Source organism: Bos mutus, chromosome 25, assembly GCF_027580195.1.
Source record: "Bos mutus isolate GX-2022 chromosome 25, NWIPB_WYAK_1.1, whole genome shotgun sequence".
In the NCBI taxonomy this organism is placed as follows: domain Eukaryota; kingdom Metazoa; phylum Chordata; class Mammalia; order Artiodactyla; family Bovidae; genus Bos; species Bos mutus.
The window spans coordinates 28,445,968-28,471,273 of record NC_091641.1 but is presented as its reverse complement, the minus strand read 5'-3'; the positions used below and the strand labels follow the sequence as shown (position 1 = coordinate 28,471,273).

At 43.6% G+C, this 25,306-nt stretch overlaps 1 protein-coding gene across 5 annotated transcripts in view; it reads left to right on the top strand.

Moving 5' to 3' along the window:
• BFAR (bifunctional apoptosis regulator) overlaps positions 1-25,306 on the top strand; it is a 31,823-nt gene that overhangs the window by 3,595 nt on the left and 2,922 nt on the right. The window contains exons 2-9 of one of the 5 annotated variants that reach the window (XM_070363182.1): positions 8,920-9,076; positions 9,226-9,361; positions 11,380-11,716; positions 13,213-13,417; positions 14,096-14,265; positions 16,184-16,328; positions 23,035-23,208; positions 24,904-25,106. In XM_070363182.1, coding sequence (XP_070219283.1) covers positions 11,454-11,716; positions 13,213-13,417; positions 14,096-14,265; positions 16,184-16,328; positions 23,035-23,208; positions 24,904-25,106 — 1,160 coding nt within the window. In that variant the 5' untranslated portion in view covers positions 8,920-9,076; positions 9,226-9,361; positions 11,380-11,453. Of the gene's footprint in view, positions 1-8,919; positions 9,077-9,225; positions 9,362-9,549; positions 9,607-11,379; positions 11,717-13,212; positions 13,418-14,095; positions 14,266-16,183; positions 16,329-23,034; positions 23,209-24,903; positions 25,107-25,306 lie in introns of those variants that run through there. The other 4 variants (XM_070363184.1, XM_070363181.1, XM_070363183.1 and 1 more) reach the window with 4 other exon arrangements.

The window sequence follows — 25,306 nt, the reverse complement described above, 5'->3', positions numbered from 1 at the left end:
AATTGTGCTGCTCCAGGGCAGTTGTTGTTATTGTTGTTTTTTTGAAGTTCTGGTATTTGGCACAGGTACTACTTACCTGAGTGAGTGAAGTCGTTCAGTCGTGTCTGACTTTTTGCGACCCCGTGGACTGTAGCCCACCAGGCTCCTCCCTCCATGGGATTCTCCAGGCAGGAATACTGGAGTGAGCTGCCATTTCCTTCTCCAGGGGATCTTCCTGACCCAGGGATCGAACCCAGGTCTCCCGCATTGCAGGCAGACACTTTAACCTCTGAGCCACCCTGGTGGCTACCTAGCTGGCACTAAATAAACACCACTATTAATAATTGCTAATGCCAATCAATCACACAGCAGATTTTCGGACTATCTGTAGATAGAAATCAGTCATTTAAGCTTCCTTCAAAGGAATTGTTACTATCCTGAACTTAGAAATGGGAAACAGAGGCTCAGAGGAGATAGATGGACTGTGTCACTCTTAAAATGGTACTATTTCAATTATACTAACATCTCCAGGGAAATCGTAGTCTAGGAGATGAGAAAACATGCACAAATGAAAGTTACATTAGTGCACAGAGGCAGGAAGGATTAATTTGAGCTATGAGGAAGGTTAGTCATTAAAGATTTTCAAGTGATGGTTGATTTGGGTCTTGTCAGTTGGACACTTTTGACCCAGAGATGGTGTGTATCTGTGTTACAGATAGAACAATGTGGGGAAAGGGCAGGAATTAACAGGTGGGACTAGAGTATAACCTATGAGTAGGTGAGTAGCAGGAGGTGGTCAGGAAAATAGTAAAAACGAAGACTTAACTGCACTTACTGTATGCCAGGCACTATTCTGAGTGCTGTGCGTGCATTAATTCATTTAATCCTGTCAACAACCCTATCAGGCAGGTACTACCCATATCCCCATTTTACGGATTAAGAAACTGAGGCACAGACAGGTTAAGTAACTTGCTGAGGTTAACACAACCTAATAATTGGAATCATTGGGATTTGAATGCAGTCATTCTGGCACCAGAGTCCGTGCTCTTAGTTAAAAAGTTCTGTTGATTGCAGCTGGGCCATAAAGATCCTTAATGACTGTGGGGTTTATACTCTCACGGTTGGGAAGGTTTTGAGTAAAGGAAGGAGTTGATCAGGATTTTGCTCCAGGAGGGTGATTGGGACTGTGGTGAGAGGAAGGATTGAGAAGGGAGGAAATGAAGTTGGAAATGTTATTTAAGCTTGATTTCGTTACTGTCTTGCCTCACCTTGTGTGAAACATATACTTAGGATTGTAAGTGTTTATTTGTATGTAACAGCTCTCAGTTCCCAAACATCCATGTAAGTAAGATCTGTGACAACCTAGAGGGGCAGGATAGGGTGAGAAGTGGGGGGGGAGGTTTAAGAAGGAGGGAACATACGTAATCTATGGTTGATTAATGTTGATGTATGGCAGAAACCAACACAATATTGTAAAGCAATTATCCTTCAATTAAAAATAACTTTTTTTTTTTTTGGTAAAGAATATTCTAAGGGGCTTCTTTAAAAGGAGGATTCCTGGTCCTCTCTGCCAGATATCTTTGTTTGAATTTACCAAATTTCTGGGGTGATTCCGACAGAGGTTCTAAGAAATTTCTATGATAGAAATCAAAGGTTTGTGGGTTCTATTCTCAGCTCCAAATAACTAGAACTCAGCTTTGTGCCAGTCACTCTCAGGTACAATGATAGAATTCTCTGACTTGGTTCCTGACCTTCAAGAGCTCAGGATCTGGTTGGAGAGGCACAGGTTGCTCAAGCAGCAGTGTGCAAAACCTGAAAAGGATTCATGAGTTTAGAAATGCATGAGTCATAATGGGATAGTTTAAAAACTAGTAGCTAAGGTATGGGTTAGTGGTGACCACCAGTAGTTTTTGATCACTTTCTAAATTATTAGGCGTCACCAGTGTTTCACACAAGATAAGGCACACAGACCCTTTGCTGTGTGCTCTTGTCTTGCACAACAGCACTCCAGAGCAGTAAATCACAGGGCCTCCGAACGTGGGCAGCAAGTCAGTGTCCAGTTACATAGAATCATTGGGACAGTATATGTGTCCCAGGTCTTCTTTTTTCCCCATGGATTTTCAGACAGTTGTACCCTGTTAGTTAGGTATTTCTTTGGGAGAATATACGTATGGTTGGGGTGATAGATATCTTGTGATAATTATTTCCTAGCAGTTGTTTTCTATCAATTGTACCAACAGACCTAACCCATGAGCTGGCTGGCTACCTTTGCTCTAGTGATTCCTGACCCTGTTGAGAAAGAAAGTCTGTCTCTTTGAAGTTGTAAAAACACAGAGTTTTATACAATAAGAGCCTGGAAGTTCTTTTATGTTAATGAAAGCCAGTTTCCACCACCTGCAAGAAGTATTTACCACATTCTCTTTTTATTTCCACTTCTGATCTTTGCTTTGCTTACATTTGGACTCATTTCTGTGTATCTCATAATTACTAGAAATGGGTGTGTTTGGTCTTTGGACATTTGATAATTTCTGTAGTGTTCTGCTACTGTCTAAGTGGTGTCCCTAGGGGTGGACTTGGGGTGCCAGAAATGAGGTACACCCAAACACCGTCACCCCTACTTCTCGTGAATATTTCTGCTTGTTTATCTCCTAGGTGGAAGAGCATGGTCACCCTAACAGCCTCAAGCTGCAGTTCTCATTCCGAAATGCAGCAGTGTCAGATTCTGGTTTGAATTTGTCAGTTTCGCAGGGGCGCCTCTATGTTGTGGCTTAGACTGGCGTAGTGTACGAGGACAGGCTTTACATGAGACTGTGATTTAAAACCTGACCTGGAATTCCCTGGCTTCCACTGCAGGAGGCATGGGTTTGATCCCTGGTCGGGGAGCTAGGATCCCACATGCTCCACCGTGCAGCCAAAAAACAGAAAAAGTAAGAAAGAAAAGAAATTTGTGTTGTTTGAAAAAACAAAACAAAAACCGGACTCTGTCCTATACCAGTTAGGTCTCCAGTTTCTCGTCAGTAAAATGGAGATGATAGTAATAATTATCCCGTAAGATTATTATACCTCTCACATTATATAAGGGCTCAATCAATATTGGCAATCGTCATTATTCTCTGTTGTTGGGCAGTATGTAATGGGGAGAAATAACCTAACTAGAGACCAATCTAAAGCCAAAATCATTGTATTCTTGCAGCCAACATCTCTGCTAAGAAATAGTTGAGATCACATTTTTCAGGCTGGAATCCCAATACATTAGCTCTTCAAAGACTTATTCCTAAAATGTTCGGTATGTATTATGGTCACAGCCAGTGTTTTGTTGAGTGAAGAAGTAGAACCATAATTTCACTGAACTAAGCAGCTTGATAATTTCGCTTTCTGAAGAATTAACAGTCATCACATAGTGAGGTCTTTAGAAGCTAAGGTATAAAAATTCTTAAACTGAAAATTAATGCATTCTACTTCAATAAACTCAATAAAAGTCATTATATTAATTTTCTTAAGTGTGAGTTGAGGGACTGAAGAATGAAGCAGGCTATGGCAGGGCCCCTGCTTCCTCCTGGAGAGTAGGCCTCTGGATAAATCCATAGATAAGCACTTGGCAAACAACTTGCCTTCCAGGGATGGAATAGCCAAATTGATTCCAGGGTCTTTAGTTACGTAGAATCATAGAATCGTTGGGACATTATATGTGTCCCAGCTCTTTTTCTCCCACCATGGATTTTCAGACAGTTGCACCCTGTCAGTTAGGTATTTCTTGGGGAGAACATGCATAGCTTTGGGGTGATAGATATCTTGTGATGATTATCTTCTAGCTATCGTTTCCTATCCGTTGTGCCAACAGACCTCACCCATGAACATTTTAGAAAATGTCAGCTGTGCAGTTGGTTCATGTGCTTATATTCATGTCATATTTCACATATTAATGCTTTCTAAGATTTTATGCCATTTCTTGACATGGCAACTTTAGAGATGATGTGCTACTCAGGAAGTCGTGTCTCTCCAGGTGTTAAAAAGTTACAGGGTAGAGAATTCCCGGGCATGCCAGTGGTTAGGACTGGGTGCTTCCACTGCGGAGGGCACAGGTTCAATCCCTCATTGGGGAACTAAGATCCCACATGCTGTGAGATGCAGCCAAAAACGTAATATAAAATTTAAAAAACATCCATGTCTCTTGCAATAAAAGCACGTGTGGTCATTTTAATAAATACAAGTTACATGGTAGAGTAAGTTGGTTATATGGCATGGGCGGGAAAGCCACCACCTCAGCAATTCTTCACTTGTATGGATTGACACATGTCACCCGCTGGAACGTGATGCAGAAGACGGGACCATGAGCGCTTCCTGTGTGCTGTCCTCTTAATTCTGAGGCCAGTCCTGTTTGATCAGCAGCAGTAACCCCTTTGCTTATGTCTGGTGATGTGAGCCTTGGGGAGGATGAATAATTTGCCTTTGATCTCATGGCTGGTAGTGAAGCCGGGAATCAGAATCTGTCTTCTGATTTTAAAACTGAGGTGTATTACTCTGTCCCTCAGAACCAGGAATAGGTAAGACCTCCAAAAAATTAAGTGTTTTAAAGGCCTCTACTGAAATATTTGATAAATAGGTGCTAGGTCTGTGAGGATATAATGAGAATAAAGCCAGCTTAGGATTTTTAAACTTGACCCCTGCCCTCATCGGAGAAGGCAGTGGCACCCCACTCCAGTACTCTTGCCTGGGAAATCCCATGGACAGAGGAGCCTGGTAGGCTACAGTCCATGGAGCCGCTAAGAGTCAGACACGACTGAGCGACTTCACTTTCACTTCTCACTTTCATGCATTGGAGAAGGAAATGGCAACCCACTCCAGTGCTCTTGCCTGGAGAATCCTGGGGACAGAGGAGCCTGGTGGGCTTCTGTCTATGGGGTCGCACAGAGTTGGACACGACTGACGCGACTTAGCAGCCTGCCCTCATGCACAGCCATTCACACACGGAATCTCCTGCACCTCTGAGTCTAAAGCAGAATAGAAGGGGTAACGTAGAAAAATGTGAGGAAAACCTCATAAGTAACCACCTTCCTGCAATAAGTAACCACCCAACAGCAGAGAAAGAGAAAAATTATAAGCCCATAGATCTCCAGAAGCTTTCTAGCCTAAAAGGCCAGTCAGCCTAGAAATGTCACACTCTCATGCTGGACCCAGAAGGCAGCACCTTACGGAACAAGTTATGAAAAACATAAATATCAACTGAAATCTGGCAGCTGATGGACGTAAGGAAACCAGCTGGGTGACGATTGCAGCTCCCTCTGAAGCGGGCAGCTGCTCAGATACACAGCTTCAGTGGATTCTTAACACACAAAAGGAGCGCCTAGGGGTGCCAGATCTTCTGAATTTTCAGAAGCAGCCAGGAATCTGGATTTTTCTTTGACATCAGATTGTTTTAAATGCTGGCATCAAATTCAATAGAAAGTGGGGAAGGGGAAGGAGAAAGAGAAGCACCTCGTGAAAATTGCCTGTCTGAAGACTAGATGTTGGGACTCGGTGGTCCAGTGGTTAAGACTCTGCACTTCCAGTACAGATTCGATCCCTGGCCATCCCACATGCTATGCGGCCGGAAGAAAAAAAAGAACAGATGGTGCCACTGTTGAAACTGCCAGGTCGAGGAGGATGGCTGCTCTTGACAGGAATGCTGGGTCACTGGGGAGCAGCGGGGGTTACATTAATAAAGCCCTTATCTCTCTGGATAATCAGTGGTTCTTAGCCTTATCTGGATCTTGGTCCAGATAAGGTCCGCTTTGCATGCTATGTATGCATGCTGAGTCGCTACAGTCATATCTGACTCTGCGACCCCATGGACTGTAGCCCTCCAGACACTACTAGAGTGGGTTGCCATTTCCTTCTCCAGGGGATCTTCCTGACCCAAGGATGGAACCCATGTCTCCTGCACTGGCAGGAGGGTTCTTTTCCCCTAGTGCTACCCGAGAAGCCCCAAGAGAGTAAATAAAAACCTAGATTTTCTTCAGGAAAACACTTGTGTAGACAAACACAAACTTGGCCCATGATTTCAGAGTGTGCCCTGACCCCCTGAAGAACCGACACAGACGTCAGCTGAAGAGCCAGCTTCAACTGTCAGAAACCGCAGCTCTTCAGAGTGACTCAGAGCAGAGGTCTTCAATTCTGTGGTATCCAGGCAGTTGTTTTTAACTTGTCTCTGTTTGCAGTTTTGCAGGCTTTTCCAACTCAGGCATTTTTCCCATTCGTTTTGAGCAAGGTAATCAACACTGGTCTTGTCGTGCAGTGATTAAGCACAAACCTAAGTGTCTCCGTATGGGCAGGGCACTGGGAGTGGGGCTGGAATGCTTTTCGCCCTGTCCTAACCACATGCCCCAGACTCCTCTGAGACCGCGACAGGAAGAGCAGCAGGCTGTGGGTGCGTCTAACACATGCTTCCCCGTGAAGGAACTCAGCCAGCAAAGCTGCTCTCAGTTCAAGCCCCTTGCTGTGTCTGCCGAGTTGGTAGAGAATCGTCATAAACATCCTCAAAAGAGGCCTTTGCAGTGCAGGAGGGTGTGTTTATCCAAGTCAAAAGGCCACAGCTTGGAACTTTAGTATCTGAGCTACATTTTCATCACCTAGGAGGCGCTTTCCTCCTTTTGCTTTCCTGTTGCTTTCTTTAATGGAAAAAAACCCAAATACTTATATAAAAATAGCAGAAAAGATCAGTTGAATTCAGTTAAGTTGTGCACCCTTTCTCTGTTAACTTGCAGTTTTTCAATTTAGGGTAAAATGAAATGAGCAGAATTCCTAAGAAGTAATCAAAGTCCGTGCAGTTTCTAGTTTGTTGAAGACAATTAAAAAACAGAGTTAGTGGCCACTTCAGCTTTTCCAAACATGACTTTTAAAATACACTTTTGTTACCTTATTTTCTCTCATGAGAAATAACTTTCAGATCTGATAAACTAAGAATTATTGGTACATTCTAGTTTTAAAAGGTTGGAGAAATTTATTTCCATATATGTTGCCATTTCAAATGACTTCGAGATCCATACACTTGGCCTCACCCTAACCTCACAACCACAGTTTCATATCTCCCCATGCTCACTAGGCAGAAATTTTGTCATCACCTCAAACTCAACTTTTCCAAAATTCGACTTACCTTCTTTTCAAGCTGGGCCCCATTAGTTTACAGGGACTCATTTTTTTTTTTTTTTAATTATTTATTCAATTGTGCCAGAGCTTTAGTTGCAGCATGCAGGCTCTTAGTTGGAGCATGTGGAATCTAGTTCCCTGACCAGGAATCAAACCGGGGCCCTCTGCATCAGGAGTGCAGAATGTTAACCACAGGACCACGAGGGAAGTCCCTGCCGTGACCCATTTCTATCAGCAGACCCACCTACTTCCCCAGTTCTAGCACCTAGACAACCTCTTTGATCGTTCTCTCTAGTCACCAAAGCTCAGAAACAGCTCTTGTAATATCTCTTCATAGATTGATCTCTGTCTTTGCATTTTCATGTTTGTCACCATAGTCGCAGAAGTAACAGCACCTCCCTTCTGCCTTGTCCCAGCCCAGCCCACCTTCCTGATGAGATTTATCATCCTCAAACACTGGAACGAGTGGCCTCTCCCTTCTCCAGCGGATCTGCCCGACCCAGGAATCTAACCAGGGTCTCCTGCATTGCAGGTGGATTCTTTACCAGCTGGACTACCAGGGAAGCCCACTCCTCAAGCACAGCTTTACTGATTTCATTTGCCTCCAGAACCTTTATGTGCCCTCATCTGCCCACCTGTCATGAACCAGGCATGGAACACAGGACTCTGTATCAGACCTGTATCTCCAGGTGTGTCACTCACTGCTCCCCAGGAAGCACCAAGGACAGCACCCCGATCAGGCCCATCTCTTCTCACCCCTGTGCAGCCCTCACCAGAAGCCTCTGTATCCTGCCTCCGACAGTGAATGTCGATGTGCTCGTGAATGCACTTCAAGTGCCCACCAGTGCCCAGCTCCTTGGTGATGCTCAGTAGCTCAAAATGGTCCAGTGATTATTTCCTGGGATAACTCTGTCCACATGGTAGTTGTTTAATTAGTATTGGACAAATAAAGGAATTGCTTTAACAAAATCATGATTCCTTTCTCTGAAAACCTGTATATATGAGCTCTCTCAAGTAATTTGAAGAGACTTCCCAGAGGAAAGCAGAAAATGTTTAAATGTTTCTTAAAAATACAGATAAGACTTCCTTGTCCAGTGGTTAAGAATCTGCCTGCCAATGCAGGGGACACCGGTTCGATCTTGGTTTGGGAAGATTCCACATGCCACAGGGCAGCTTGAGCCTGTGAACCTCAACTACTGAAACTCACAATACCTGCCAAGCTTGAGCCTGAGTTTGGCAACAAGAGAAGCTACCACAGGGAGAAGCCTGCACACTGCACGAGGAAGTCCTCTCTTGCCACAGCTAGGAGAAGCCCAAACACAGCAATGCAGACCCAGTGCAGCCAAAAATAAGTAAAATTCAGTTAGTTTTTTAAAAAATACAAATAATCAGCAAATGTGGTTTATTTTTATGATTTTCTCTATTTTTGCAGTTATAACCTCATTTTCATTAAGAACAGCTTAGTAAATACAGAAAACCAAAACCAAAAAAATCATCCTCTTCCCACCCAACAAAGCAACTACTAATGTTGTTCTGTCACCAAGTCATGTCTAATTCTTCTCGACCCCATGGACTGTAGCATGCCAGGCTTCCCTGTTCCTCACCATCTCGTGGAGTTTGCCCAAGTTCGTGTCCATTAAATCAGTGATGCCATCCAACCATCTCATCCTCTGTCACTCCCCTCTCTGCTTCCCTCAGTTTTTCCATCAGGGTCTTTTCCAGTGAGTCAGCTGTTTGCATCAGGTGGCCAAAGTATTGGAGCTTCAGCTTCAGCATCAGTTCTTCCAAAAGGTATTCACAGTTGATTTCTTTTAGGATTGACTGGTTTGATCTCCTTGCTGTCCAAGGGACTCTCAAGAGTCTTCTCCAACACCACAGTTCAAAAGCATCAACTCTTCAGCTCTCTGCCTTTATGGTCCAGCTCTCACATCCATATATGACTACTGGAAAGACCATAGCCTACTAACATTAGGTTGGTGCAAACGTAATTGTGGTTTAATTAAAGTTGTGAATTTTAAATCATTATAACTAGGCTCAAATGCATCATTATTAATCAAAATAGGAACCGTTACAATCAACACCAATTTTGCCAACAAGCAATAACTGTGTTTATTCCTATAGCATAAAAATCTGTGCTTCAGGATTTGACAAGCTCTTTGAAAGCATTTTTTGCCTCCTGCTGGTTTGTGGAAACGTTTTCCCTACAAAAAGTTGTTGAGATGCTTGAAGAAGCCGTAATCGGTTGGCAAGAGCTCAGGTGAATATGGTCAATGAGATAGAAGTTTGTAGCGCAATTTGTTCAACTTTTGAAGCATTGGTTGCTGGGCGTTGTCATGGAGAAGAACTGGGCCCTTTCTGTTGACCAATGCTGACTGTAGGCATTGCAGCTTTCAGTGCATCTCATTGATTTGCTGAGCGTACTTCTCGGATGGAATTGTTTCTTAGGGATTCAGGAAGCTGTAGCGGATCAGACGGGCAGCAGACCACCAAACAGTGGCCATGGTTTGTATTCTTGTGTTTATAGATTTTCTTGTTTAGAATAGTGTTATCATGCTTAATTTAAAATTTGTGCCCTGTAAAAAGTGATACAATTCCCTGAAAATCAGAGAAGTTGTTAGCATTTAAGGTCTGCTTACAGCATGCCAGGCACTTCCATTGCATTCTCTTACCTAACTCTCAAAACCTCCCAATGAGCTAAACACTATTGTTGTTTATTGTTGTTTAGTTGCTAAGTCGTGTCTGACTCTGTGACCCCATGGATTTTAGCCCACCTGGCTCCTCTGTCCATGGAATTTCCCAGGCAAGAATCCTGGATTGAGTTGCCATTTCCTTCTCTAGGGGATCTTCCTGTCCCAAGGATCGAACCTACATCTCCTGCATTGCAGACAATCCTTTACCACTGAGCCACCAGGGAAGCCCCTATTACCACCCCTATTAATAGATGAGAGACCTGAGACTCAAATCCAGAGGGCAGAGCGGGGTAAGAACGCAGGCAGCCCAGCCCTGGGACCTGTGTTCTCAACCACTGTGCCTGTGAAGAGTCCTTCTCTGTGAGACCAGTGTGGGTGATCGACAGCAACTTACTTTCTTTCCTGTAATAATAGATTGAGAAACATCCCACCAGTGTCTGTGCATGCTAATTCCAGTAGCAATATGAATAATAATTTCTTTCGCCCCTGTTTACACCATCCACCACCCTAGTTCACCATCTCTAACCCTCACAAGGGCTTCCTAGATGGCAGTAGTGGTAAAGAACCCACCTGCCAATGCAGGAGACATAAGAGACATGGATTCAGTCTCTGAAGTTGAAAAGATCCCCTGGAGAAGGAAATGGCAACCCACTCCAGTATTCTTGCCTGGAGAACCCCATGGACAGAGGAGCCTGGTGGGCTACAGTCCATGGGGTTGCAAAGTGTGGGATAAGACTGAAGCAGCTTACCACAGCACAACCCTCGTAAGACACTGTGAAGTTGAGGAAATACGGCTGGGAGAGCCCAGGTACCTTAGTCCCAGAGATGGAGAGTTGAACTTCTAACTCCATGCCCTCATCATACTGCTTCTCAATAAAAATCCCTTAAGACCCAGATAAGAATGAGAAGAGAATGGTCCTTTGCCATTAGCTTATTAGTGACATTAGCATGTTTCTGTGACACCAAACTAGTGGGATCCAGTAGGCAGGATGTGCATGTTTGGGTTGATCTGGGGAGAGAGGAGGGATGTTTAGGCCCAGGCGAGTAGGCCTGGCATAGGGCATCTCAGAGAACCAGGCCTCTCTTCCAGGTACCGTCCCTATGGGAGCCTCTGAAGTCAGATGTTAAATAATTACCTCAGGGGAAGGCAGATTCGTTTGGATAATATCTGTTGTTTATATGAAGTGCATCTGTTATTGCCAACTCGAGACATTTTAGTGGGCCAAGAATCTGGTTTATTTAAAGTTTGTACATTGAAAGGATGTCACAGATTTCATTGAGAAAACTGAGGCCAGAGAAATTAAATCTTTCAAGGACGTTAGCAGGGAAGGATCTAGAATTCTCCAGCCTCTCCCCACCCAAGCCCATTGAACTTTCCTTTGCACTCTTTAGCTTTACCTAATTTTCGAAAGTGTGACAGTAAGTCGAAAAATTTAGTGATGTTTATGTGGTTTACGAAATGTAAATTTTTAGAAACCAAGTTTGTCACATTTAAAAATCAGAACTTTAATAGAATATGTGTCATCTCAAACACCTGCTAAATTATTTGACCTATTTCTCTTGTTTGTCTCTCTTTTTCCCCTAGATTTAATGTCATCTTGCATCGGTCTGCTGAGTCTGTAATTTTCTAAGTCTATGGATTCCAGAATTTGCTAAGAGATGGAGGAGTCTCCGCAGAATGATCTGGATGCAGCAAGCCTTGAGAAAAATGAGCCACTCGAGAGCACCAGCCCTCAGATTTCCATTAATGAATTCTCCTGCCACTGCTGTTACGACATCCTGGTTAACCCCACCACCTTGAACTGTGGGCACAGCTTCTGCCGGCACTGCCTAGCTCTGTGGTGGGCCTCTTCGAAGAAAACAGAGTGTCCAGAATGCAGAGAAAAATGGGAAGGTTTCCCCAAAGTCAATATTCTCCTCAGGTAATGCTCAAGTCCATACGGGTAGCTCACTGGGCTTGTACAGCGTGGTTTCTCTTAATGGGAGCAGCCACGTCTGGAAAGGCCAGAGACGTGGAGCCCACTGCCTCGGGGTCACTCTTGGCCTGCTGGCATGTGAGTCAGGGGACTCAAAGGCCTGCCAGTCCTGATTCCCTTCCTCACAGGTGACCGTGATATGTTTATTATTTATTATAAATGAAGGAAAGAAAGAAACTGGTTACCAGACCGTTTTCTGTAACCCTTGGTGCATAATACTTCTGACTGATTTGTGTTCACTGAGAACACCCTAGAATAGAGGAAGTGGTCTAACTGTATGATTCTGAATAACTAGTATGATGCTGATTTTCATAATCCCTTCTAAACTCTGTTGCACTTACCACATTCATAGAGTTTCTCATGTGTGGCATCACACAGCAGATAAGACCTTTAGATGGTGGGTTTTTTCCTTTTTCTATTCATAATGTTCATCCTGTTCCTGGGAGGTCTATGAGGCTAAAATCCTTTCTGTTGCCTTCTCTCTTATCAACAGAGTACCAGGAAGGTTAAAACATTAATCCAGCATTCTCTTTTTCACAGGAAGTGTATTTTCAAACACTTTGCTCTGACCTGTCAATCTTGGTTTATATGCAGGTTAATCTTAAATTGAAGAAGGGTTTTCTTTGGAGGGTGGCGGGGGAGTTCTCAAGTTGTGTATAATTGAACATAAAGAGCCCTATAGCATGGCCTGATGGTTGGTCTAACTTTTACAACTGAACTCACCTTTTTTCTTTTTTTATGAATTAATTTTTAATAATCAGATCGTTGCTGATAAAGACCCCTTCGACCCCGCCTCCCCCCATCTTACAGTTCTTCCTTTTTCTCAGAGTAGTTTCAGTTATGATACTTTTATATATTTATGTGCCAACAGGAAATGCAAACATTTTCTTAAGTCAGTTGTGTACAGTCTGTGTTTCCACAGTTTCCTATTTCATTCAAACAGTATGTTTGAATTAAATTTATTTATCTTGATACCCAGTGATATCCAGTAAACTTATTTTTAAAACGAGGTATTGTTCCTCTGTAGAAATATGCTGTGTTTTGTTTAGCTACTTCCAGTGGGAGCATGGACATGTAGATGTTTTTGATTTGTTGTTGTTAGCAATAGGGCCATAACCAACCTTCTTGTCCATTCCTTCTGAATCCTGGTATATGTATTTTTAAAAATATCTATTTACTTTTGGCTGCATCAGGTCTTCGTTGGGACATGTGGGCTCACTAGTTGTGGGGCCTGGGCTTAGTGGCCCCATAGCTTATGGGATCTTGGTTCCCCGTCTCAAACTTACATCCCCCGCATTGGAAGGTGGATTCTTAACCACTGGACAAGCAGGGAAATCCTTGGTATATTATTAAATGTTGACATCAGTGTTATTTTGTCCTCTAAAACATTTTAAGTGTATTTAGTTAACTGTCTTTTTTTTCTCTCTCTCTTTTCTTCATAGGGACGCCGTTGAAAAATTATTTCCTGATGCCATTAGAATGCGATTTGAAGACATTCAGCAGAATAACGACATAGTCCAGAGTCTTGCAGCCTTTCAGAAGTTTGGGAATGATCACACGCCTTCAGCTCCCCACACAGGCCGAGGGAACCAGCATAGGGGAGGGGGTTTCTACTCCGGAGTGCTCACAGCTTTAACTGGGGTGGCAGTAAGTGGATGTCCCACGGTTTTCACTGAAGTCAGTTCTGTTGAAATACTCCTAAGTGATCGCACATGGTAATTCACTGTGTAAGTTGGAACCTGGGATGTTGCCTATACACGTATCTACAGAGTCCGGTATTCAGAACCCAGTAACTGTTAATTTTGTCCCATTTCATCTTCACAGCCTATGCAATAGACACCATCATTATTCCTGCTCTAGACAGGAGGAAACTGGCGTAGAAAGGTGTTAGGGCTGGAACCGAGGCCATGTCTTGAGCACAGCACTTTACTAACTTCAAACCTTAGAGACTCTTCTTTCTTTTGAAGTTCTATCCATGCTACGAAAATCTTATTGTTAACAAATTTTCCAATAGCAAAGGCACATGAATCAGTCACATTGGCCAAATTGATGGGGTCGAGGGTGCAGTGCTCCCAGATGCCTTGTAGTGAGTCCCATTTCTGTCTGTTCCCCGACAACAACCCGAAAATCAGCAGAGGTGAGCCCACTGAGGGTCGTGCTCCTCAGCTCCCTGTTGGCAGTGGTGTGGCCTGGCTTCCATGTCGACAGACTTGGCATCGTTTCCTCCCAGCCCAGCATCTTCCCTCCCCGGCCCCACGCTCGCGTATTCGGAAGCTGGCATCTCTGATCTTTCTGTGCAATAAGGTCCTTGTCGCTTTTCCCCAGGTGGTCCTTCTGGTGTACCACTGGAGCAGCAGGGAATCCGAGCGGCACCTCCTGGTCCACAAGGCCGTGGCCAGATGGACAGCGGAGGAAGTTGTGCTCTGGCTGGAGCAGCTAGGCCCTTGGGCCTCCCTCTACAGAGACAGGTTTTTATCTGAAAGAGTAAACGGAAGGTGAGGAGCAAAATCTGCCGCTGCATCACTGATAGTTCTGAAACTGGTTTTGAGATACTGTCCGCATACCCTGAAACTCACCCATTTGAAGTGTATAATCCATGGTTTTTAATATATTTGCAGATATGTGCAGCCATGGCCACAGTCTGGCTTTAGAACATTCTCATCACCCCAAAAAAGAAAGCTCCTGCCCAAGGCAGTCAGTCCTCATTTTCCCCTCTCTCAGCCCCCGGCGAGCGCCATTCTACTTTCTGTCTCCTGGATTTGCCTGTTCAGAGTATTTCCGTCCTTCCTTCATTCGTTCTTCAGTTGATGGACATTTGGATTGATTCCATTTGGGGGCTGTTAGGAACACTGCTGCTGTGATCACTTGTATAAAGGTTTTTGTGTGGACTTGTATTTTCAATACTCAATACTCTTGGAGCGGAATTGCTGGGTCATAAGGTAACTCTGTGCTTACCTTTTAGCGAACCATTAAACGTTTCTAAAGCAGCCATCCCATTTTATGTCATTGGTTGACATCTTAATTGTTGCTTCCCAATTATAAGGGTAACATGTTGATTTATTTCAAAATAATAATGTGGAACTATAGGACATTAGAAATGAAATACCTTCATCATCCTGCTCTTGAGGAAAAAACCACTTGCTGGACAGCTGTCCAGATTTTTTTCGATGTTTATACAGTTCTACACATAGGACTGTGGATTATTTATTTAAATGGAAAATATGATTGTTCTAAGCAGACCTGTGTTTATATGTATATATATACATATGTATATGTGTGTGTTGATATGTATATGTATATGCTAGAGTCTGTTAATCGACCTCCACGAACACATTTGTGGTGGTCCTTTTTTTTCTGCTCCAGATAGTACCAAACTGCATTGGTGCAAATGGAGGAAGCCATTAGTTTGCGGAACTCACTCATTGCCGAGCGATGGGGCAGGCTGCTTCTGCCCATCAGCAAAGCTCCCTGCCCCTTCCTGAGCCCTGTCCATTTTTACTGGGTCCCTCCCTTCTTTGGAGGGATCACATAGGGATGTACTTAGACCACCAGGCCACTGCTCTCTAACCCATTTGAATCAGACACGTGGTCCTCACTGCTAGGCTGTCTACATGGTGTCCCCAGGTAACCTGCCTGGTACCCCACCTCCCACCCTGCTCTGTTTTTCCCCTTGAACTGAACTTTCAACACTTGACTCTCTACTGAGGAAGCAAAATGCTCCCACTCTGCTTTTTGTAAAGAGTAGCACCACCTCCCACCTCACCCTGCTCCCTCCTGGAATTCTCTGCCTTAATAATACAATGTACTTTGCATAACTGTCTTCCTTCCAGAGGAGAGCTTCCTAAACTGGCATTGCTGAGTGAAGGAGAATAAACCTCTATGGGGTACTTTAATGAGGAATCACTGGCGGTGATTTCACATTTTCTGATGAAAGGGAACAGATAATGTATCTGCTGGCATCTTTAATCACTACCCCCAAACAGCTACTCTAATTATCATGGTATTTCATTGGATTTCCTTCTAGGTATTTTTTTCCCTATACACATACACAAACACACACATACACATATACTTTGAAAAACAGTAAGGTCAGAGCGCATAGCTGAAAGATCAAGAGTAGGAGCAAAATGGTCCTCCTGAGTGTGCCTTGGGTGAGTCATTTTTTTATCTAAGCCAGTTTTCTCACCCACAGAATGGACATGATACCACCTACCTTGCAGAATTGGTAGATGGGTCAGTAACAGTATAGCAAAGCGTTTTCAGAGAGTCCCTGGCAAATGTTAAGCTTTCACTTGTTTGCTGTTAGTCTTCTTACTTCATGTGTTAGGTGCCTTACCTCAAGCCCAAAGTGTGTATTTGTGTTGATAAGGTGGATTCTGACTGAAAAGTTTGCTTCCACCCTTATCCCCCCAGGTTGCTTTTAACTCTGACAGAGGAAGAATTTTCTAAGGCACCGTATACCATAGAAAGCAGCAGCCACCGAAGAGCCATCCTCATGGAGCTGGAGCGCGTGAAAGCCCTGGGTGTGAAGCCCCCCCAGAACCTCTGGGAATATAAGGTGAACATTCTGTTTCTTCAATGGAAAAAAAAAGTATTGAGAATGAGATAGCAGTTATCTGTCTGCCCACTGCTCGCAGACATGGCAGACACAACTGAAGCCCCTGTCAAACTGGATCCTTCCTGGGCCTGCTCTCCTACTTGTGTTATGCACCAGTGTGTCTCCACAGCAGTAGGAACAACATTCTAGATTTTGAACCTTCACCTAAAAGGCATGAAGTAAGCTGATGCTTCTGCAAGTAGCTTTTCTCTCTGGCCCCTGTTCACCAGCGTGACCATCTGTCCACTCTCCCGTTGATGGCCACTCTTTCTTCTCAGTGCTGTACACTGAGGAATGGGATTACCAGGTCGCAAGTAATGCACGTCATCAACTTTACTCGAGTCTGATAAATTGTTCTTCGCTGGGTACCTCGTTCTCTTTTACAGGGAGAGTGTAGGGAGTACCATACTATAAGAGGAACACTCTATTTTTTATTAGTCATAGAATATCTGAAATACACAGACCTGTACCCTAAACAAGACATCATGGAGAAAATTAAATACAAATAACCAGTTAAGTCGATTAGGGGTGGGGTTAATGCTCACTGATAATTCTAGTACAAACTGAGACAACCCCCTGTGTTATCCTCAACTCTGACATTGTTAAGGATGAGAACATTTGATCATAACACGAGCAAAGAGGCACTCATATTTGCGGATCCTAAATTGGCGCTGTCTCTTTGGAGAGCAGTTTGTCACTAAACTATTCAAATTTAAGCGGTACTTACTCTCTGATCTTCATTTCACTTCTTTGCATTGAGCGCACAGGCAGCATAGTGGTCTGACCCACCAGCCTGCCTCCTGGGCTCCTCGCCATTGGTTCTTGAGGGGTGAAATGAGGCGTGTGTTGCAGTGACTTGTGGCTCCTGCAGGACACACTGGGGATGCCAGCACGATCCTGGTCCTCCTGGTCCCTTTTCCTTCTCAGCCAGTGACCTCAGAGAATCAGTGAGAGCTGTACATTTGAGTCACAGAAACCATTAAACAAGAGGTTGACGCCAGTATCACTGGCAGTCGCACATGGAAAACCACCTCAGTGCCCATTGTTAGGAGCGAGTTGAGTAAATACAGCTCAGCCCCGCTTGTGGCCACTACAAAGGAGGAGGTGACCTGGGGTGCGCCAACCAGAAAGGACGCCCAAGTGGTATTGTTAACGGAAAACAAAAAGCACGTTAGAAAACCTTCATGTTTGTGTGGATCATAGAGAATCTCTGGAAGGATACGCAGACTGCTAACAATGTTCTCATCTCGGGGTTGCAACATGGACCAAAGGCTGAATTGTATTTGTCATTCAATTCAATTCTGTGCCATTTGAAAAAGAAGATTGTGTTTATTATGTGCATGTATTACTTTATTTTTTTTTTCAAACTTTAAACTTTATATTTTGTATCGGGGAATAGCCCATGAACAATGTTGCAGTAGTCTCAGGCCAACAGCAAAGGGACTCAGCCCTTCACAACACATGTATCCATCCTCCCCCAAACCCCCCTGCGCTCTGGGCTGGCACACAGCATTGAGCAGAGTTCCGTGTGCCATAAGTAGGTCCTTGTTGGTTCCCCATTTTGAATATAGCAGTGTGTGCCTGTATTACTTTAAAACTGAAAAACACTAGTTTCAAATTTTTTGAAGAATGGGGATAGGGGTCCTAAGATAGAAGATTTATTGTTTTACTATGGTTTTTTTTTTTTTTTTTTTTACTGTTGTTCCTTTGTCAATTTTTTTTTTAAATCCCTACTTCTCTTTTGTCATAAATTATTAGTTTTGTTAATGCAGTCAAACTCTGGATTTTTTGTAGCCAATATTAGTTCTGTGGTGGATTTTAATATCTGACAGAACCTTTCTGGGTCCTATGACCCTCTATTTAGAGTCTGTCAGAGTAAACTTAATATTAACTGGAGTGAACGGGATTGGGATTCTCGTCCTGGTATAAAAGGCAAGCAGAATCTTGTTCCTTCAGATCTCCTCAAGGGTGGTCATTTGATGTTGTGCATATAGGCTTCCCAGTGGTGCTAGAAGAACCTGCCTGCCAAAGCCTGAGATGTAGGAGACACAGGTTCCATCCCTGGGTTGGGGAGATCCCCTGGAGGAGGGCATGGCAGCCCACTCCAATAGTCTTGCCTGGAGAATCCCACGGACAGAGGAGCCTGGCAGGCTACAGTCCATGGGGTCTCAAAGAGTCAGACACGACTGACGTGACTTAGCCCACACTACAGGCTGTGTGACAGGACTCCCTTGACCCTGGAGTCCGAGTGTAGCTGCTCCTGAGTGCCACTGTTCTGGGCCGACTTGAGAGAGACACCTCGCTCCCCTCTGTAGCCCTGCCATCATGATCCCCTCACTGGGAGGTTGGTTCATCCTCCTCATCTGATAGAGAGGAGCCCAGAGTTGGGATATTTTGGCCCAGCTGACCCCAGACCTACAAACATTAACCCGGTCCTCGTCCCTTCTCTCGTCCTTACCACAGTGGGGCTGCACGTCGTCAGGCCCCGTTTCTGGGACCTGTGTTCTTTTAGAGAGCGCACACTGAAAAGAGCGGTTTTGCCCCCATGGCCATTGGTTCTGGAGGGGTGAAGAGCGTTACGTATTGCAATGACTTGTGCCTCCAGAGACCATAGTACATAAACAAATACACAGTATTTCTGTGGTATTAACATTTTCTGGGGCAGGGGCAGGTTTATGAGAAAGTCTTCAAAAGAATCCTTAAGAGGTAATAATGCAAAAAAGATTGGGAAAAGCTGCTTTAAAGTGAAGAACTACTTCCATATTTCTGTGTCTCACCTAAGTTAAGATATAAAGATATATTTTTCGGAAGTTAGACTTTTTGAACTTTTACTATGGAAAATTTCGAATACATAAAAAAGCAAGATAATAGTACAAAACTACCATCCGCCCATAAGACAGTAACTCGTGGCTATGTTTATTTCACAGTAATACCTATTCCTACTACTCCTGATTATCTTGAAAATCTGATAGTTCTATTTCAGAAGTAAATATTTCACTGAATCTCTAAAAAGTAAAGACTGTTTAAAAAAAACAAAACTAAAATATCACAGTGTACACCCCAGAATGAATAATCCTCTGATGTTATCAAACAATCTATCAGTATACAAATATCCCATATTTTTTTTTTCCCCAGTTGACTTGTTCCAGCCAGGGTCCAAGTAGAGTCCACATTTGGTTGTTATATCTTTTTTTTTTAATTGAGGAAAAGTGATTTACAATATTAGTTTCAGGTGTACAACATAGTGATTCAGTATTTTTGTAGATTATACCCCACTTAAAATTATTAAAATATCAGCTATATTGCCTGTGCTCTACAATATGTTCTTGGGCTGACTTCCTTTATATGTAGTTCTTTGTACCTCTTAATCTCCTACCCCTATCTTGCCCCTCCCCACTTCCTTGTCCCCCTTGGTAACCACTTGTTGTTTCTCTAAACCTGTGAGTTGGTTTCTGTTTTCTTATAGTCATTTGTTTGTTTTATTTTTTAGATTCCACATATAAGTCAAAATATATGTATTTGTTTCCTGCATCTGACTTAATTTCACTAAGCATAATACCCCCAGGTCCATCCAAGTTGTTGAAAATGGCAAAATTTCATTCTTACGGAAGAGCAGTATTCCATTCCATATATATTATATCATTAACATCATCTTTACCCATTCGTCTGCTGATGGATACTTAGGCTGTTTCCGTAGGTTAGCAACCAAAAATAATGCTGTTATGAGCATTGGTGTCTATTTCTTTCTGAATTAATGTTTTTTCTTCAGATATATTCCAAGGAGTGCAATTGCTGGATCGTATAGAAGGACTATTTTTAGATTTTTGAGGCACCTCCATACTGTTTTCCACAGTGGCTGCAGCAATATAAATTCCCACCAACAATGTACAAGGCTTCCCTTGTCTCCACGCCCTCTCCAGCATTTGTTATCTTTTTGATGTTGGTTTTTCTGACAGGTTGATGTGATATCTCATTGTGATTTTGATTTCCATTTTTCTGATAATTAGCGATGTTGATGTGCCTTTTCACATGCATGTCGGCCATCTCTATGTCTCCTTTGGAAAAATGTCTATTCAGGTCTTCTGGATTCTTTTCTTTTTTAATTGGAGGATAATTGCTTTACAATATTGGGTTAGATTCCGCCATACATCAACATGAATCAGCAATAGGTATACAAATGTCACCTCCCTCTTGAACCTCCCTCCCATCTCCCACCCCATCCCTCCCCTGTAGGTTGTCACAGAGCCCCCAGCTTGAGCTCCCTGCATCACACAGCCAATTCCCACTGGCTATCTTATTTAGCACATGGTAATGTGTATGTTTCAATGTTAGTCTTCCAATTTGTCTCTCTCTCCTTCCCCCGCTGTGTCCACAAGTCTCTTCCCTGTGTCTGCATCCCTGTTGCTGCCCTGCAAATAGACTCATCAGTACCATCTTTCTAGATTGAATTTATACGCATTAATGTATGATACTTGTTTTTCTCTTTCTGACCTCACTCTATGTAATAGGCTCTGGATGTCTGTATTTTTTTGAATTACTGTTGCATGATAGCTGAGTAATATTGTACATACGTACCACAACCTTTATCCATTCATCCGGCACTAGACGTTTAGGTCGCTGCCGTGTCCTGGCTATTGTCAGTAGTGCTGTAGTGAACATTGGGGTACATGTGTCTCTTTCAATTATGGTTTCCTCAGGGTATATGCCCAGTAGTGGGATTGTTGGGTCATATAGTAGTTTTATTCCTAGTTTTGTAAGGACTCTCCACACTATCTTACACAGTGGCTGTATCAATTTACATTCCCACCAAAGTGCAAGAGGGTTTCCTTTTCCCCACACCCTCTTTACCATTTATTGTTTGTAGATTTTTTGCTGATGGCCATTCTGATGTGTGAGGTGATAGTTTTAATTTGCTTTTCTCTAATAATGAGCAGTGTTGAGCATCTTTTCATGTGTGTATTAGCCATCTGTATGTCTTCTTTGGAGAAATGTCTGTTTAGGTCTTCTTCTGACTTTTTGATTGGGTTGTTTGGTTTTCTGGTATTGAACTGCATATTGGGTTGTATGTTGGTTGTCATGTCAAAGATGCAAGAGACATGGGTTCGATCCCTGGGTGGAAAGATCCCCTGGAGAAGGAAATGGCCAACCCACTCCAGTATTCTTGCCTGGAAAGTTCCATGGACACAGGAGCCTGGCGGGTTACAGTCCATGGGGTTGCAAAGAGTCAGACATGACTGAGCACACGTGCACGCACGCACACACACACATCTCTTACATCTCTTTTGGTCTGTAGATTCTGCCTCCCTCTTTTCATTACCCTGCACTTAGTTGTTGTAGAAACCAGATCGTTTTTTCCTGTGGTTTCTGACATCTTGAACTTTGGCATTTGTCTCTCTGTGGTGTCACCTTTTCTTCCATCAGGAGGCTCATAACGTCCCACGATCATTGATTGTTTAAATCTCTGCGTTCATATAAAAAAAAAACAAAACTCTGCGTTCATTAAGGGTTGCCAAATGGTGATATCATAACTCTCGTTTCTTTTTCACTTGTTGGCTGAAACACATCTTTAAATGGGAGGTTTCTTCTCAACAACCATTTTGATTATTCTAACTACGTTTATAGGGCTCCCCAAGGTGGCTCAGTGGTAAGGAATCCATCTGCAATGCAGAAGATACAGGTTGGATCCCTGGGTTGGAAAGATTCCACTGGAGAAGGAAATAGCAACCCACTCCAGTATTCTTGTCTGGGAAATCCCAGGGACAGACGAGCTTGGCAGGCTACAGTCCATGGAATTGCAAAAAAGTAGGACAAGATTGAGCGACTGAGCATGCATTGTGCACACACACACACACACACACACACACACACACACACACACACACACACACAAATGTGTATTGACATCTCTTGTGAGCCAGGTGATCTTTTAGAAGAGGATCTCAGCTGTGAACCAGTCAGGCCCTGCTTTCAACAGTGCTGACTTTTTTCACCTAATGTTTTAACGTGAGCATTATCCAAAGCTCCTCCTTTGCATTCCTCAATGGCTGTATGAATTCTGGGCTAAATATCTGCTGTAACTTCAGGACAAAAGTCACAGATTTCACTTTTTCTCTGTTATATACAGTGCAACACAAGATATTTTGTGCATGAGACCTGTAGTTCAGATTATTTTTATTAAGTGGTGCCCACTAATTGGGGTTTCCCATGTGGCTCAGTGGTAAAGAATCCACCTGCCAATGCAGAAGACACAGGTTCGATCCCTAGATCAGAAAGGTACCCTGAAGGAGGAAATGGCAACCCACTCTAGTATTCTTGCTGGGATAATCTCATGAACGGAGAAGGCTGATGGACTACTGTCCATGGGGTTGCAAAGAATCAGACAGGACTGAGCATGCCCACCCACTCACTCATTTACTTTCCTGAAAGGTTGTGTTCTTCTAACTGTGCCTAGGACCTTGCTTCTCATCCCCCCGCCTCTCCCCAGCCGTGGAGAGAGGCTGGATCTTCATATAATGTAGCCCATCAGATGAATTTCTTGGCCTGCTCTTCTAATTCATTCATTCATTCATTGTTAGCACAAACCACATGGCAGAGGGCGTGAGACTGCAGAAGGAGTGTGAGTTGGCAGAATGCAGCCGTGGTTGTAATGAATATTTGTGCTCTGCAGGCCGTGAACCCCGGGAGGTCCCTGTTCCTGCTGTACGCCCTCAAGAGCTCCCCGCGCCTCGGTCTGCTGTACCTCTACCTGTTTGACTACACCGACACCTTCCTGCCCTTCATTCACACCATCTGTCCTCTGCAAGAAGACAGTTCTGGGGACGACATCATATCCAAGCTCCTGGTGGGTCTGCAGAGGGCGTTGAGAGACATCACGCCACAATTGCCCATCATGGAATGGATTTGGATACGTGGCTGTAGCCTAGCAGGGAAGAGCAAGTAGCACAAGTCTTCATTGGAATTTTGCAAGGAGAGCTCTTACCAAGAAAACAGAGCTGGAACTTCTCCACTCATAGAAGCCTGTGTTGTTTCCTGCATTGCATAGCAAGAGGGGTTACCCTTTAGACTTGAAATATTTAGAGGGGCGGAAAAAAAAACAGTATTGCTTCTGTTATAAAATAAGGTAGCATAGTTCCAGATTGCCCAAGGGTTAGATTTATGGGCCCTCCAGCTTGGTAATGGATCTCTTAACGGGATCTTCTAAATCGGTTTAGTGTATGTCCTGTGGGCCTCAGAATAGGAAGCCACCATCCTGCTCACGGATGGCAGTCATCCTGTTAGCTGACCACCAGGCCTTTGGCAGGGCTGGTTACCCACCACGGCTCTCTTGTATTCCTTCAGAATAGTTGATTGCACTGACTCAGAGTGATTCTCTATGTCACTGGAGAGTAATGCCCTTTACATTGGTACTTTTGGGGGCAGTCCTTCTGATCTGTTTATATCAAAAGTCACATGGGTATAGGAATCATTGTGTCTGATATTGAAACAGAATTCCCAAATCTCCAAGACCTTTTTTTAAACACTTGGATCAAGTGCCTGCCCAACTGACTTTAGCCTTGATGTCACTTTAAGCCTGCTCATTAGCCCCTTTGCACAGTGTTTCTCCGGTTACCCAGTTTTCAGCTCTTCTCTGCCCTTGCTGGACTGGGAGCACAGAGAACCCCTGAAGTTGCCATTGTAACAAGCCCTGTCTATATCCCTGTCTGCTCATCAGGCTGGCTTTTTTCTTGGGATGCTCAGTGTCTGCTCCATTGTACACAGTCTTGCTCAGCTTTCACTGGCCTCTGGGTGCTTGAAAGAAAGTGAAAGTGTTGGTTGCTGGGTTGTGTCGGACTGTTTGCGACCCCATGGACTGTAGCCCACCAGGCTCCTCTGTCCAAGGGATTCTCCAGGCAAGAATACTGGAGTGGGTTGGCATTCCCTTCTGCAAGCAATCTTCCTGACCCAGGAATCAAACCCAGGTCTCCCACATTCCAGGCAGATTCTTTACCAGTCTGAGCTACCAAGAAAGCCCCAAATGCCTATGAGTTGTTTAAAAACTCTTGTTATAAATTACCTGCTAAGTTTGTCATTAAAGTTTTTCATTTTCCCAAAATTACTTTTTAAAGGTACACGTTTAATTTTCCCATGACCTGTGATCATTCCACCACAGGTGAGAGGTTGAATTTGGGAAATTGTTTGAGCTGCTCTTGCAGTGCTGAAGACATTTTAAAACTGGTTAATATTTATCCGTTTCAACCTTCTGATTAATATCTCATGCTTAGGTTTTTTTTTTTTTTCTTCTGAGCTTCCACAATCATATAACAGTGTAAGAGGTTCAGTCTCTTTGGTAACATTTATTTAGTGTAAGATAAGTTATTACAAGGTGAGTTGATGGATGGAGATCTCACTTGAGATTGTTGGGTGTGTATGTCTGTGTGTGTGTTTTAATAAATATAAAACTCTGGGCTGACCACAATATCTTGTGTAAAAGTCAGTCCTCATAATTTTTTGTGTCTGTTTTTATGTGCTTTTATTTACTTGTGTTTTACTCCTAAAGGATCTTAGAGAGCCCACATGGAAGCAGTGGCGAGAATTCCTCATCAAGTACTCCTTCCTTCCATACCAGCTGATTGCTGAGTTTGCTTGGGACTGGCTGGAGGTCCATTACTGGACGTCACGGTTTCTCATCGTCAATGCCATGCTACTCTCGGTTCTGGAATTATTCTCCTTCTGGAGGATCTGGTCAAGAAGTGAACTGAAGTAAGTGTGTTTTTATGTTGGAGATGGTTGGAGCAACAGAGAGTGGGGAAGAAATGCCAAGTGGAGAAGTCCTCTGGAGTGTTTTTCAGACTCTAATAAGACACCCAGCGATCTGGTTTAGAAACACTGCTTAAGCAGTGAACAGGAAAACGACTTTGTTTCAGGATGGGGAGGCTCTCATGGTGCTCATTGTTAAAGTG